The 14,868-nt window shown below is 56.6% G+C and overlaps 1 protein-coding gene across 7 annotated transcripts; it reads left to right on the plus strand.

The window, feature by feature from the left end:
• The first annotated feature begins 490 nt into the window (after positions 1-490).
• Positions 491-14,691, plus strand: RELL2 (RELT like 2). Of its 7 annotated transcripts, none has more exons than XM_074883818.1 (8): positions 510-902; positions 5,128-5,341; positions 7,024-7,089; positions 7,167-7,233; positions 7,540-7,728; positions 11,828-12,398; positions 14,008-14,050; positions 14,314-14,691. In XM_074883818.1, exons 1-7 carry the CDS (start codon positions 693-695, stop codon positions 14,047-14,049), a joined length of 1,359 nt encoding a protein of 452 aa, XP_074739919.1. In that variant the 5' UTR covers positions 510-692; the 3' UTR covers position 14,050; positions 14,314-14,691. The 7 variants fall into 7 exon arrangements, with proteins under 7 accessions (XP_074739926.1, XP_074739924.1, XP_074739919.1 ...); XM_074883820.1 differs by lacking the exon at positions 510-902 and adding an exon at positions 1,330-1,889; XM_074883821.1 differs by lacking the exon at positions 510-902 and adding an exon at positions 2,966-4,399.
• Positions 14,692-14,868: the final 177 nt, after the last annotated feature.

A 14,868-nucleotide genomic window follows, 5' to 3' on the forward strand; every position in this document is an offset into this window, starting at 1 on the left:
CTGCTCACCAGCTCACCTCCGCTTGCCCCCCAGTCAGCCCCAGCCTCCCTCAGTCACCCCCAGCTGCCACAGCCCACCCACCAAGGGCACCCACACCTTGCTGGGACTCGTCCCCTTCCTGGGAGCAGTCCCCTGCGCTGTGAGGGACAGCTGGCTGTCACCCAGCCGAGCAGCCCTCCCAGGTCCCACCGTGCCAGGGTGCAGGTCCTCCTGACCACTGGCAGCCTTCAAATATAAGCCACAGGGGTTGGCAGGGAATGGGGACAGGGAGGCACCACCAGGCAGGTGGAGGACAAAAGCTGGGCGGAAAAACTCCGTGTACAAAAAAGCAGCCATGCAGAACGGGGGAAAAACTCTGAACCTCACCTGGAGCTGGCGAGGGATGGGGCTGGGCCACGAGTGACGCTGGTGGTAAAAAACTGTTCCCTGTGGGCTGAAACGAAGAAAGGATGAAAGGAGCAGGTAGCCTTGCCCAAAGGCTCAGAAAACAAATTAGCCGAAATCGACGCTTGGCAAGGACTTGGTCTGGCCGGTCTCTGCCCAATCGCTTCCTGCGGGCAGGAGGTTGGGGGCGAAAGATGCTTTGCTGGAGGCAGACAGACTGCCTGAACCACCTGCGATAAAATGGGGCCTCGGAGAGGAGCAGACAAAAGGCCAGGACCCCCAGGGGGCACACCAAGAGCTGGCTAAGGATGGACACCACAGCAGACTGGCACTGGGATGTTCCCCAGCTTCTCAGCGACAGGATTTTGGTGCTGGGTAATAAACGTGCGGGAGGGAAACCCCTCGGCATGCAGCAAGGGGAGCTTCACGCGTGCATGGCCCGGGGTGCGCAGGATGGGGCTGGCGGAGCGGCAAGGCGACGGCAGGATGGCGTGGGATTTTGTGCTGGCTGCAAGCAGGTGAGAAAACTAGTGTCAAGGGTCGATTAAACTATGGGATTGTTAAATTATTAAATGGTGCTTCTGGCTGGCTCTGCCACTTACTGTGGGGATGCTGCTCCCTCTGTGCCGCTCCTTGTGTGTGTTTCCCTTTAGGGTGCTGGCTCCTGAGCATGGAACAAAGATGCTCTGGGGGACTCTGGGACCCTCTGGCTGTGACCCCACAGGGCACAACTGTGGTGGGGGATGCTCAGAGCTGCAATCCTTGGCTCAGTGAGCACTAAGCCCAGCACCCACCATCTTAAATAAGTAGGCTTTAAATATGCTGAACAACAAGGGTGTAGCAGCAAATGCGTGGAACATGCTGACGTCTCAGTGGGGCTGCTCACTCAGCATGACGATAGCCCAGTCGCCGCTCCACAAGGTGCTGCCACCAGATAGCGTCCGGCTGGGGCCACCGAGCCACCTGAGTGGCACAGCCGAGCTGTCTGGCTGGGGGAAGGGGGCGAGGAGGGGAGAAACACGTCCTTGCCTCCAGTGAGGATTGTTTTGCCAGCTGAGCTTGCTCTCTGGAAGCTAGTCACTGCTCCAGGCATCTTCACAGGTCTTGGACCAGTGCAAAGAAAGCATCGGAGAGGGATATTTTTAGATGCTCTTTGTTCTCAGAGACCAAAACCATGCTGTGGTTTAAAGGCCATTAGCTTGCTGGGGATGTTTGAAAAACTTAAATAAGGGCTTAAGATTCAAGGAGATGTTTGACACAATGGGATGTAGCATTTTTGCAGAGATGATGATGGCAATTTTCAGGCTGAGCATCGTAGTGGAGACCCCAGGAGGAGCCTGCCCACAGGATTGCCAGAGCCGGGCAATCTGGCCTGTTTAGCTGCCACGTGGACAACCAGCGGGGCTGGGGCGGACGATCCCCCGAGCGGGTGCGTTCACATTGTTCACAGGGTGACGTCTGTCATAATGGCTGTGGAGGAGGCGCGGGAAGAGAGCGGACGAGAGGTAACGTGGCAATACGCTGGGACCAGAGCTGGCCGTGGGACGGGGCAATTGGGGGACAGTGCTGTCCCTCCACCCTCTCCTCAGCTGCCCTGTCCTCTCCCTCCCACCTCTTGACCCAGTGGCTTAAAATTTAAGGGCTCCCAGGCAATGTCACAAGAGGCACCAAAGCCTCCAAACACCCCCGGGATTCATGCCTGCGCCCTCTGGGGAGCCCTGAGCAGGTGATTTGGGGAGGAAGGGCAGAAGGATGGCAGTGGTGAGTGCAGTGGGCAGGCAGCAAGCAGGCAGCTGCCTGTCCCATGGCTGTGACTGGATTGCTGCTGTGTCTCAGCTTGTGCTGTCTTGGCTGGTGGGGTCACACAGGATGGGGACAGGAGCTGGGATGGGGTCAGGAGAGAACAGAGGATAGAGAGCTCAGCCTCTGGACATGCCATGAGTATCCAGCCCACAGCCATGTTTGCACCTCTCTGGCATGGTGTGGGGCTTAGCCCCATGCGGGGACTGTCCCCACTGGCCAGGATGGACATGACCAGCCTGTTTGGAAGGGAGAGCTCAGCTGTGTGTATTCATGCCTGCCATGCTGGATGGTCTCAGGGCAGAGAGGAGCTGTGGTGTCTTTTCTTGGTCACCTGTGAGGTGTTGCATGGGACAAGGCTCATGGTCTGGCCATTAAAGTGCTAATGGGGTCTCAAAGTGGGACAAGGACTGAACAGCCTGGAGGGATGTTGAGTCTGGGGTGGTGGAGGCAGGATGGAGACTGAGGGCCCTTGGGAGAGCATCAAGAAGGGAAACACTGTTGACTGGGATAATCCAGATGCAGAGCCAGGTGGGAGCAGCTTCATGGTAGCAGAGCCCTCTCCTCATTCTAGTTCACTCCATGGAGGCCAGGGTTTGTCCCCTGGTGGGGTGCTGCACCATCCTGTGCCCCCAGGTTGTGGAAATGCTTTGACACCAGATGCTGTGGGAAAATGGGAATCTTCCCTTGAAGTGGGGAGGGCTGAGCAACTGGGCTCATTTTGCTAGGCATGGTTGAAGGCTGGAAGCGGGAGGTAGGGTGCAGCAATGCGTTGGGTGGGCAGGAATGCCTGGGAGGAGAAAGAGCAATTTATTGTGCAGGACAGCGTGCGTGGGCGCGTGGGCACAAGGAAAATGGGAATAAGCTCACCATGACTGCATGCCCTCAGGGCTCTGCAGAAACTCAGGCCTTGAGGTCCCCCGCTTTGAAGAAACTAGGGCAAGGAATAAACTGCCTTTAAGGGCTTGATCAGCAGGGGCTTGCATGATGTTGCAGCTTGTTGGTCCAGCATCAGAAGACTTCTCCTCTCCTGCAGCCCTAGCAATGCATGGCAGGAGCGGGAAGTCTTGCTGCCCATGGTCTTTTCTTGCCATAGTCAGTCCATCTTCGGGCCTGTCTCCCTGCCAGAACAGCAGACAGATGGGTGGCACTTATGATGCAGTGGCCTTCTGAAGTCGCGGTGATGGAGGAAGCTCCTGGGCTCCTGAGAGTTGACTCTTGGTCACTTGCGGAGAGGGACAGGAGCTCTCATCATTGCGTAGTTGAAAGCCTGGAGGAGATGCAGGTTGTCTCATGGCAATACAGAGTGTGGTGGGATAACTCCTACAAATTAATATTTATATACATAGACAATGCAGTAGAGATGGCGTAGGAGGGATTTCAAGGGTCGCCTGTGTTTCTCAAGGTCTGGGTAGAAAACTGGCAGGTGGGTGGAGGACGGCAAGGGGCAAGCCTAATTTGCAGTAGCAAAGGAGATTTGGGTGAAGCCTTCCAGAGTGAGGATAATGTGGTGGAGTTGGAGAAGGAGGTCGTGGGACTGCCATGGCTGGAGATTTTGAACTGCTTATCCATCCCTTTTTCATGCAGGAGGGAGAGACAGTGGGTCTGGGGAAGGGCATCAGGCTTCAAGGTCTCTTGGGACCCCTTTTCCACCATCTCCTGGATGCTGTGATCACGGTGTGGGTGTCTGCACCCTTTTCCCCCCACACATGCCAGTGCGGGACGGGTCCTGGTCTTGCTGAGACCTGCTTCCACCCCTCTGCCCTCCCATCGCCACGGCTCATTGCTCTAAAAATTGCCGAGAGCTTCGGAAAGGAGGGTGCCAGGGGAAATCGGGGTTGGCTTACATGCGGGCGAGGTTATTTGCCCCGGGGCGGGCAGCAGCTTGCCAGCGCCGGCTTCCCCGAGCGGCACTCCTGTCTGCTCCTTGCTGCGGCTGCCGGCGTTTCCCTGAGCTTCTCCCTGCACCTTCATCCGCTGAAACCGCTTCGGAGAGATTTTTTCCGGGGTCGGGACAGGCGGGTGCTGTCGCTGGCAGACAGCGGCGGGCTGCCGCGGCAGCCAGAAGCAGCTTGGCTCCTTCCCGAGGAAGGCAGGCAGCCGGGAGCCGGGGGCCCGGAGGATGCTCGCCACGGTCCCCAGCCGTGGGGATGCGGGGTTGCTAGGAGGCAGGTGAAGGTGAAGAGGAGAGCGCTGCGGAGGACCGCAGGCCCAGGTACCGTCGCCGCAGTGGGGACAGCCGGGGGACACCCTGCCCGCGCCGGGAAGCGGAGCCGGCGAGCGGGCGGCCGAGCTCTGAGCCCCCGGGAAGGGAACCGGGAAAGCTCAGGGGAGCCGGGGCGGAGGGACTGAGCTCGGTTCTTGCGGGCGGACGATGCGGGAGCTGCTGGCTGGCTCGGCCCCCCGCCAGCCCCGGCTGCCGCGGCTCCCTGCCCGCCCTGCCGCTGCCGGCGGAGGCCTTCGGCCGTGAGTAGCGAGGGATGCGGGGGGAGCGCGGCGGCGCGGGGGGGATGCTCGTTCTCCCCCAAGGGTGCGCGGGGTGATGCCGCCCGCCACAGTGCCTGGGGGAGGCCGGAGCACTGGTGCCCTTGGGAAGCAGCCTGCAAGGGACAGGGGAGCACCACAGTCCGGGGCCGGGCGGGCCTGCGGGGATGCTGCCGCCGCGCTGCCCTTGGGATGCCTCTTGCCGGGAGCGTGCGGAGCGGCGGTGTCCTTGGGAGACCGTGCCGAGCTACCTCCAGCCTGCCCTCTCCTCCGTGGGGCCCCCCCACCATGCCGGACCTTGTGGGGTGAGAGATGAGCCCTTGGCAGCCCACCCCACCCCGGGAGCTGACTCTTGCCCAAGGTGGGCAGGAGGAAGAGGAGAAAAAGGAGGGTGGGCATGGGAAGCCTTGCGGGGGGGTGAGCACTGGGGTCTCTGAGGTGCCTTCCCCGTTCTCCTAGATCCGCATGTCAGACCAGAACAGCACCGACGATGGGGAGTCAGACCCCCAGCACAGCCTGTCTATGGTCTTCCTCCTTGTCCTCGTCTTCTTCATCATGGGACTGGTGGGTTTCCTGATCTGCCATGTCCTGAAGAAGAAGGGTTACCGGTGCCGGACTTTCCGGGACGAGCTCGACCCAGATAACAAAGACGTGCTGGCGGAGCTCCAGGCCAGTGAGTGCTGGGGTGATGGGGGCTCAGTGGGGGCTTGGGCACTGCCTTTCACCCGGCGCGGACCGATGCTCCTTAAACACGCTTCTGGGATGCAGGCTGGGAGTGGGAGGGTTACCTGTCACATGCTGCTGTGTTGGGAAAAAGGAATGGGAGGTGAGAGCAGCACAGTGTTCCCCAGGGATCAGGGAGTACAGCCCAGAGAGCCTTCTGATCTGCTGGCTCCGCAGGCTGCAAAGGCTGGTGGTGTCAGGAAGGTGGGCACCAGCATCTATCTCTTCCCAAAGTGGCGTTATCACCAAAAGATAATTCTGATGAACAGATAGGACCTGCCGAACACCCAGTGCCTGAATTATAACCCACGTCCCCTACAAGGAAAGCATCCTCCAGCCAGGGCATGAGCTGTCTCTCTGCCCCTTTGGTATTAGGAGGTCTGGCATGGGGCCAGCATGCTGTCTGCTAAAGGTCATGTCCTCTTCTAGTCCCTGTTGTGCCCAGAGGAACAGGGGTGTTTCCTTGGGATCTCTGCCCCACACTGGAAGGGGACATTTAGGGATTTTTTCCATCACTTCAGGCCACCATAACTGGCTCTCAGGTAGTAGGATTGGGAAGTTAGTGCAGCGTCTAGTGTGGGTGCAAGCCGGAGCTCAGTCCAAGGAAGCTCTGTTGTTTGGTGGTTAAATGAGGCTCTGCTGAAATGGAGAAGAAACGTTTCTCCAGCTGCTTCCTTACCTGAAAATGGCCAAATGGTGCTACATAACACCTCTGGCTCCTCTGTGCTTCCATCAGCAACCGGGAGGATTAGCATGTCCTGCTGTCACTTCTTGTGCACGGGAGGGAAACGCTGCTCCCCCAGCTCCCCTGCAGATGCAGCGGGAGCTTCCAGGAGGCCTTGGATATGTTCCTCTGGCTTCAGTGACCTGGCTGCACATGACATGGAGACAGCGTCTGAACCTTACAGGGTTGGCTTTGCTTGCTGGACTTGCCACAGCCCAGGGAAACATCTCTGTGGCTTCTAGGAGCGCAGCAGCAGCCCCTGACCGTGCTCTTTGAGGGAGCTGCCTACCAGACCTGCTCACAGGACCATATAACCCTGCAGACTGGGCTGAAGGTCCAGCCAGCTGAGTCTCCTGCCTCCAACAGTCACCAGAAGCAGGTGGTGATGAATGCCGGGGATGAATACCATAACGGAGCAGACACTGAGCCAAGTTTCCCCAGCATACCCTTTTAAACTTCTAACAGACTGTAGCTCTGGGGCTTTCTCCGCCAGAGATGGTTTTTCTGTATTTAACAGGCCCCAGTGGGTTTATTTTCTATGAACTTGTCCCATTTACCCTTGGAGAATTTTAGCACCCGCAGCATTCTGCAGCCAGGGGCTCTAGGGTTGGACTGTTCCCCCAAGAAACCTCCTCTTTCAACGTGTTTCAAATCTGCTCCCCGCTTATTTCTCGTGGTGCTCCACAGTTCTGAAGGAGCAACACAACCCCCGTCTCCCTGCACACAGGGCTGACATTTTAGCCATTTCTTTTCCAGGGTGAGGCATCTGGTGTTCCCCAAGAGCTTCCCAGCATGATGGGGAACACGAGGCTTCTCCAACCTCTCCGTTGACGTGGCTGCTCCTGGGGAGGGACTGGTGAGCTGACTGTCCAATTCCCAGCCCTCCGTGCCACATTATGTCTTTTCAGATGAAGAGGAGGAGCTGAACGAGGACACTGTGGAGAAGATTGTGAGATGCATCATCCAAAATGAAGGTGAGCATTTCCTAGGGCTGGCCTGAAGATGGGCTGACCACTTTGGCTGATGCATTCCCTTTTTCCTCTCTCTTCAGCAAACGCGGAGGCCCTCAAGGAGATGCTGGGGGACAATGAAGGGGACATCCCAGTGCCAGTGGCCAGGTGAGGGAAGGCTATACCAGTTTGTGACTCCTGCAGAGTAAGGGAGAAGCAGCCTTTGGGTATCACCTTGGTCTGGAGACTTTGCAGCTAGCCCCTTTCCAGCTTGTTATAAAGCCTCTTCCCAACAAGAACTCCTGCTCCTCTGAGGGCTGTGATGAGTGCTTCGCACCACTGTCAGGGGAAATATCTCTTCCTCATTCCTGTCCTCACAGGAGGTCCCCTCCAGAGCTGCTGCTTCTCAGGGCTTGCACCAGGGTTAGGAAGTCTCCTCCAGATAACATGACCTGTCATGTCCTTCTATTGCAGCCTTTGTCCCCACCGCAACAGCCAGGATGGGGGCCCACCACATCACCACACGGTGCATCTGGGCTCCACGCAGGCCCCCTGCATCCACTGCAGCAAGAGGAAGAGGCACCCGCTGCATCGACAGGGACGGTCCAAGGATGGCAAAGGCAGGATGCATCCTGGAGAGACCACCGTCTTCTCAGTGGGCAGGTACTTAAATGAACCTAGCCAGACATGGCCCATCTGCTCTGATGGAGCAAGCATCACGGAGAGTCTTCTCAGTTCTCCTGTTCCTTTCCCCTTCCCCACTTGCCCCACGCCAGGCACCTTCTTGCTCTTGCCCATGTAGATGCCCCAGTAGTAGCTCTGCAGTTGGGAGTTCTGAGGACCCAGGTACCTCTTGCACCTGGAAATGCCTGTGGCATGCGGCAGGCCATGATGCACCGGTGGCTTCCCTCCTTCTCCGGGAAGGTGACTCAAGCCTGGGTTGTCCTGCTGACTCAGTGCTGGGCAGAGCCCCAAATCCACGTCCTTTCAAAGCCAGCTGTCCCAGCTATGTGCAACCAGGGCTCTTGCTGCCCAGCAGGGGCAGTGACCCCAGGTTTTAGGGATCTCATTAGGAGGGGCAGGAGTTGACAGCATGTCCCAGGTGCAAGTTATCAGCCACCACCATCAGAATGAAAGAGTGGCTGTGCTCCTCTAGGTCGTTGCCTCCAATGATAACTGTAATTAGATGACATGGCAGGAATATAAGAATAGAGGAGTGTACCTGATACTTCCCACAAATACTTTTCCACTCCCCACGTGGTCTCACCTCAAGGGACTTCCTGAGCTGCCTGTGGTCTCTGTGTAGTCAGTAATCTTTAGTACAATCTGCATTCCCCATCAGAAAGGTTTGACATGTACAAGACCTTTAGCAGAGTCTTCCAGTGCTCAGCTCCCTCCTGCAGTGGTGACTGGGGCAGAGTGACGAGCAACTGCTGGTCCCTGGATGAGCACCCTGGTGAGACACGAAGCTCTGCTGTACTCAGACCCTGCAGCAGGTCTTCATTCAGGGCCTAAGCCTTGATGAAGCTGCATGTTGTGGTCCAGAGAGACAGTCCTTTCATGGTGATGTTGAGCCAGAGTGGGCACCAGGGCGGTGTGGGTTTTTCACAGCGAGGAGTCTCAGCAGGAAGATGAACAGGGAGATTTATGGGGAGCTGGTGAAGGGAAGAGACACACCAGACCTCCTCGTGCTGAACTCCAGCTAAGATCACACCTTCTGGAGACTGACAGCTTCTGGCTTCCTCTTTGCCTGTTGCTGTCAGCTGTGCTAGGTGGTGGTGTTTGGTAAGCCAGGTCTCTGCACAGTTGCATATTCATGGCTATCTCATTCTCTGGCTGGTGCCCAGCTCCATCCACTCCTCTGTGTCCTTTGTCCATGCTCTTCTCAGCCTCCTTTCACTTACCTCTGAGTGCTGGAGAAGATGGTCTCCTTTCCTAAAGGCAACTTCCCTCAGATCTTGGTTTTCTCTCTTTATCCTTGTTAATATCCTGTGTCACATCAGCCTTCTCCATGGGACAGTCATTACATTTCTCCAAGGTTTTATTTTAAAAGTTTCCACTTCCTGAATCTCCTTGGTGTGAGGTCCAACTGATAAGGGGCCTATGTGTCCACGAGGTACAAAACTACCTCCAAATTCTGGTTCTCATTTCCAAGCTGGCCTCTTTGCTTTTTCAGATCCTGGCTGACTTTTCTGGGACTGCCCTTGCTGTGTCTTATTTACTATGAATATCTTGATTGCACGAAGTACTTTGACTCATGGCTGATCCTACATACAAAAGCTCCTTTAACTCACCTCCTCTGTTACAATCCTCAGGTCTGTTCCTTTCTTTTTATTTTGCTATTACTTTTTTCTTGGACAGAGTGGTTGAGAGTCCAGCCCCCTTTCCTATTACCTACAGCTCATTGGCTGAGTCTGGTCATCGCTAAAGGAGTGGAAAGGAGTGAGGTTAGTGAAGGTCCACCAAGGTCATCAGGGGCTGGAGCATGTGACATGTGAGGAGTTGTTGAGGGAAAGGGGTTTGTTTAGCCTGGAGAAATATAAAGGGGAATCTAATTGCTCTCTAAAACTACTCAAAGGGGTGGGAGGAGTTTAAATGAAGATGAAGCTAGATTCCTCTCAGAGATGCACAGGGAAGGGCAAGAGGCAATGGCTGCAAGCTGCAACAAGAGAAATACAGGAAAGACGTAAGGAAAAACTATTTTCCCCTGAGAGTGGTGCAGCCCTGGGACAGGGCCCAGAGGAGTGGAGGGATCTCCATCCTTGGACGTTTCCAAAACCTGACTGGACAAGGCCCTGGGCAACCTGACTGAGGGTGGGAGGTGGCCCATTTTCAAGCAGAAGGTTGGACTGGAAAGCTCCCAAGGGCTTTTTTGCACCTAAATTATTCTATACTTCTGAAGTAATCAGAGTTATATGATCTATACTGTTATATTATTGAATGATTTACGATTTATCTTAGGGCTTTTCCTAAACCCATTGTTGTCAGTGGTAGAGCTTGTCCACCAAAGCGTCTGTGTCTGACCCCCTGTCCTTAGCCCCATCAGCCACAGCGTGTCACGTCCTACTGAATCAAATGCCTCAGCGATGCTGACTAGGCAGACAGCCAACACTCTCCTGCCTTTCCCCTCACCTTCTGGAGGTTGGTTACATTACCTCTTGTGCCCCCTCCAGTCCGAACCCTGCCTGCTCTTTGAATCTCTTCCCAGCTCTTCCAGGATGACATTGCTCAATGCCGTTACCAAGAAATGATCCTGCTACTCGTGCCTCCTCCCCATCCCTCTTCGGGACTGGGATGTTGTTTGGTCTTCCTGAATCTCAGTGCTGGTGCCTTGTCTCAAATATCTGGATAGACCTGAAAGGTCACATTTGCTGCTGCTTGGCCTGACTTGAGCAGTCCTGTGGGTACCTCGCCTGGCACTGAAACATTTCCCTTCTTGTCCCTTTCAATCATGAGCAGCATTTCTGACTGCAGTGCTGAGGGGTCTGTACTGTCCACAGACTGTCGCCTGGTTCTCTCTCTGGTGGTGTTCTCCTTCATCTCTGGCATCTGTTCTTATCTCTCAGACTTTTTTTCTCAGCTTCTTCCTTCAGAATAGCTGTACTGCCATGTGCTTGACCTTTGGGTCTTGTTCTTCTTTCAACCCCAGCAGTGCTTGAACTTTGCTGCTGAAATTGTATTTTGCCCTGATGCTGGCTCACAGCTGAACCCCAGCAGAGCCAGGGCCATCTGCAGCTTCTCTGCATGTGACTCAAGCGCAGAGAGAGCGGTTGCTGAGTGAGTCATGGCTGCATGAGGTCTCTGTGGTGGGATCAGTGTTCTTTGACTGGTGGATTCCAGCTCACTGTGGAAGAGATTTCCCATCTGCTGATCCAGCAGTGGCTTGCATTGCTTATGAAGAGGAGTCACAGTGTTAGTCACAACCAACTCACTTGCAATTCAGACTTTTAGGCTTTGCCTATGTGTTACCCCTCAGAAATCCCAAAGTTATGGTAGATCCCTAACTTTTCTCCTCTTCCCACATGCAATATTGCATCACCTCTGATTATAAACACACCCTTTGTGGATGTCAGACTACTTTCTGCAGCTGTTCTCCTGCCTATCCTGGAGATTTAAGCTGTTACCTGGTACATGGTGGAACCTTGGTGAACCACCTAGGTACCATCCATCACTCCACGGGATGGCGCACAACATGCTCTGGCAGATTTGAGCCAAACAACTCCTCCTGGCTTTTGATCCCTGTACCCAAATATAGCTCACTCTGCTGAACCCTGTCCCTGACACTCAGCGTGTACTGCTTGCCAAAAACTCTGGCTCTTGTTCCTCTGATGGAAATCAGCCACTGGGTGCAACGTCCATGCAGCTCTGCATGGCCATCCCTTCCTCACCAGGCTTAGCTGGTTTGCATTTCACCTTCTGAATCAACACCTGAGTTTCTGTACAAGCCCCTTTCATCCAAGTTGCATCTTGGAGCATTTCCAAGAGCCGTGACCCATCTTGCTAGCGGGCTCTGCAGCAGCCAACATCTGGATTGACATTTTCATCCTCTTTCATTTGCCAAAAATGAAGGGGAAAATGGGGTTAAGTCAGTGGGGGCATGGCTAGGGTGGGGGTCAGTGGTATTGAATGGGTCTGAAAGGTTGGAGATCAGCACCACTACATCACAAAGAGAGGAGATCCAAGGCTGGAGGTGCGGGCAAGCTGGAAATACAGCTGGGAGAGAGGAGGGAAGGGATTTTGATCCATCCTGCACCCATTCCAGGTTTCGTGTCACACACATCGGGAAGAAACCCACTTTCCACGAGCAGCAGGATGGTCCCCTGCCTGACGGCAGCCGGGAGCCAAGCACGGAAGAGCTGGAGCACAGCAGCGACCGGCTCCAGCGCGAGCGGGCTCGCAATGGGACTGTCCCCGCGGGTGGCCTGCAGAACGGAGCCGTCCAGAAGGGTGCGCAGAGCAGCAAGGGTGGGGAGCAGAGCCGCTCCACCACTCCAGCCCCGAACACACCAGTCAGCTCCAGCACTCGTGACAGCAGATGGGTGGGCAAGGGTTCCGGCATGGCAGGCTCGCTGCAGGATGCTGGCACTGCTCCTGGGAGCATGAGCCGCCAGCGGAAGCTCCTGAGCCATCGGTTGCTGGGAGGGTCGAGTCCCAGCATCCCAGGAGAGCTGGTGCAGGAAGGAGCCAGCATCTGCCTGGAAGAGACTGGACTGGGGTCAGCAGATGAAGTGTCGGATATTCATGGGAGCCTGAGTCTGCATGAACAGGTTGAGGAGTTGGGACAAGATGACAGCAGCAGAAAACAGTCCGGAGTGGAGGACATGGGACAGCAGGTAGGTTCCTTCTCTTCCTTGTCCCCCTGTGGTCCCCTGGGCTGGAGGGTTTGAAGGGTTGTGGCACAGCACCCCAAATCCTGCTGCCGACAAGATCAACCAGCAAAACGTGGTGGTGTGAGCTGTGCAGTGAGGACAGGCGAGCTGAGACTTGCACTGGGCTGACTGCAGCATGGAACCCGCCCTGTCCTGCCCACCCTCTTTCTGCTTACCTTTTTTGATTGCATTTTCCCATTTTCTAATGTCTGGGGCATGCAGAGTCATCATGACAGTTCCCACCCTGCTGGTACCTGCACTACAGGGAAAAGGCAGGTCACTGGTTGACTTGCATTACAGATGCTGCAGAGCTGCTGCCAGCTGCCCCTCAGGCAAGGGATCCATTTGGATCAGTTTCTCTTGACCTGGGGGAACTCTGCTGCTGCAGATAGCTTGGTCTCCCCAAAACTGTAGCTTCACTGCAGTGCTGGGGCTTAACATGGCCAGCAGTGTACAGGCAGGGACAGATGTCTCCAGGAGCCTTTCTTGCCTTGAAGTCTTAGAAATGGTGAAGCCAACTGGTCGTTTCTTGTTTGTTCTTCCTTGCCCTGGAGAGGCTGGTGGTGGCTATGCTCAGAGAGGAGAACAGCCCACCCTGGCCAGACTGGGGGGCTCCCAGCACCCTGGTGTCTCCCAGCCTTCCTACCCAACCACCTTGCTGGAGGTGCTAGAGTGCTCCAGGGCAGCACTGGCAAGGACAGCATCTGCTTGGCCTCTGATTTGGGGGATTTGCTCTCTGCCACTGCCTCTGGGCTGTTACCACTGAGCAAATGATGCTGTCATTGGTGGTGGCAGACACCCAACACATTCACTAACTCACGTGGTTCTGCAGTTGGGGAAAGATGGTTTTCATGGAAGGGGACTGGGGGAAAGCACCTGGTGTGGTGTCACCCTTACCAAGGTGAGCCTGGGGAAAAGTGCCTAGTTACATGTAGGCTAAGGGAAAAAGGAGGAACACGCTGTGTTTATTGTGTCTCTCTGCTTTCTGTTGGCTGGGCTGGAAGGGTCTGGGCTCCTCCAGGCTGGAGGTTTGAGCTGTTTTATGGAGAAGGGCAGCCCAAGGCCGTCACGCCAGACAGAGTGGATGGGCTGCAGCTCTTCTCTGGAGACCTGGAGAGGTGGCAACAGGTCCTCTCTTCTCCCATGGCCCACCACACCTCAGGAGATGGCCATGGCCCCTCTGATCTCCAGGGAGATTCACATGGAAGACAAGGCCAGGGACACTGTGATTTTCTCCTCTTTGTCTGTCCCCTCTGTAATGCCAGGCTCTTGTCTCAGACCCTGTGCCAGGCTCATGCTCCAGAACACAGGGGCCCAGGAGAGCGATGATGGGACCTCACTGGGATGTTTGCCACTGAGCCCTGGTGTTGCTTGGACTATCTCTTGTCCCTTAGGTCCCAGCCAGGGCCACCACGAGGTAGTTAGCCGCTGCTCAACATGTACTGCAGGTGAAGGGGCCTCAGTGGGGTTGTGCCTGGGCATGACTGCTGTGGACAACAGAGCCCCTGTCTTGTCCCCTCTCCCTCGCAGCACTCCCACACCCTGACATCCACATCCCTCCTCCCTCCCACAGGAGCCCAGCGCCATGGTGCAGGACCGAGGAGCAACCGTGTGACGTGAGTGCTTGTCCCCAGTCCCTGGGGTGATGACCAGGGTCGGGGGGGAAGGCACTGACAGCCCGGTGGTGGAGAGAGGGTGAACCCCTTCTCCAAGAGGGTCGGTTCCCAATGCACTGGGTCCTTCATGGGCAGGTCCTCTTGCCTGCTGGCTGCCAGCTGTGCCAGCTTTGGGCAGACACGAGGCCAGGGCAGCCTGGCCTGTGCTGGCAGGGGATGCCACGGCTGTGGGGACAAGCCCCATCCTGCCCCTCTCCCCACAGCTCCTCTCCGCTCCCGGCTGGAGTGTGGACAGGAGGTGCGCGGCCCCTGGCTCCCATGCCGGGCTAGGGGCTCTGCCGCGGGGGGACCGTGGGGCAGTCGGCCCTGGCCCCGGGTGGGCAGCTACGCGCTTGGCATGGCCGGAGCGATGCGCCGACGTTACAGACAACTGCACTCGGCGCCAGACCGCATCCCATTGGCAATAGGTACCCAACTCCCACCCGCCGCACCCACCTCAGAGACCCTCCTGGGGGACCCTCGGGCCTGGCAGGGGCAGGACAGCACCCAGTCCCCGCTGCCCACCTGGCCCCCGCAGCCTCCCAGCGCTGGGGAAGGATGCATCGGAGGGGGCTGCGGTGAGGTGCAGGGATGGAGGCAGCGGCTTTGCCCCCCACCCTGGGGTGGGGGGCAGCACCCCCCCACCCACGCAGCACATCCACTGCAGAGCACAGCCCCCCCGGGCACCCCTGCCACACAGAGTGGTCACAGGCACAAATCCTGCACCGGCGAGGGACCCTGCAGGTCCCTGGGAGATGCTGGCAGAGAGAGGAGCTTCC

The sequence above is a fragment of the Strix uralensis genome, chromosome 14 (genome assembly GCF_047716275.1).
Source record: "Strix uralensis isolate ZFMK-TIS-50842 chromosome 14, bStrUra1, whole genome shotgun sequence".
Lineage (NCBI taxonomy): Eukaryota > Metazoa > Chordata > Aves > Strigiformes > Strigidae > Strix > Strix uralensis.

What these genes read in the sequence shown, in the direction of transcription:
- RELL2 (XM_074883818.1), top strand. Translation starts at nt 693, where the DNA reads ATGGACACCACAGCAGACTGGCACTGGGATGTTCCCCAGCTTCTCAGC. An exon ending in GCTGGCGGAGCTCCAGGCCA is followed by an intron (nt 5,342 to 7,023) that starts GTGAGTGCTGGG and finishes ATGTCTTTTCAG; the next exon opens with ATGAAGAGGAGGAGCTGAAC. An exon ending in ACCGTCTTCTCAGTGGGCAG is followed by an intron (nt 7,729 to 11,827) that starts GTACTTAAATGA and finishes CACCCATTCCAG; the next exon opens with GTTTCGTGTCACACACATCG.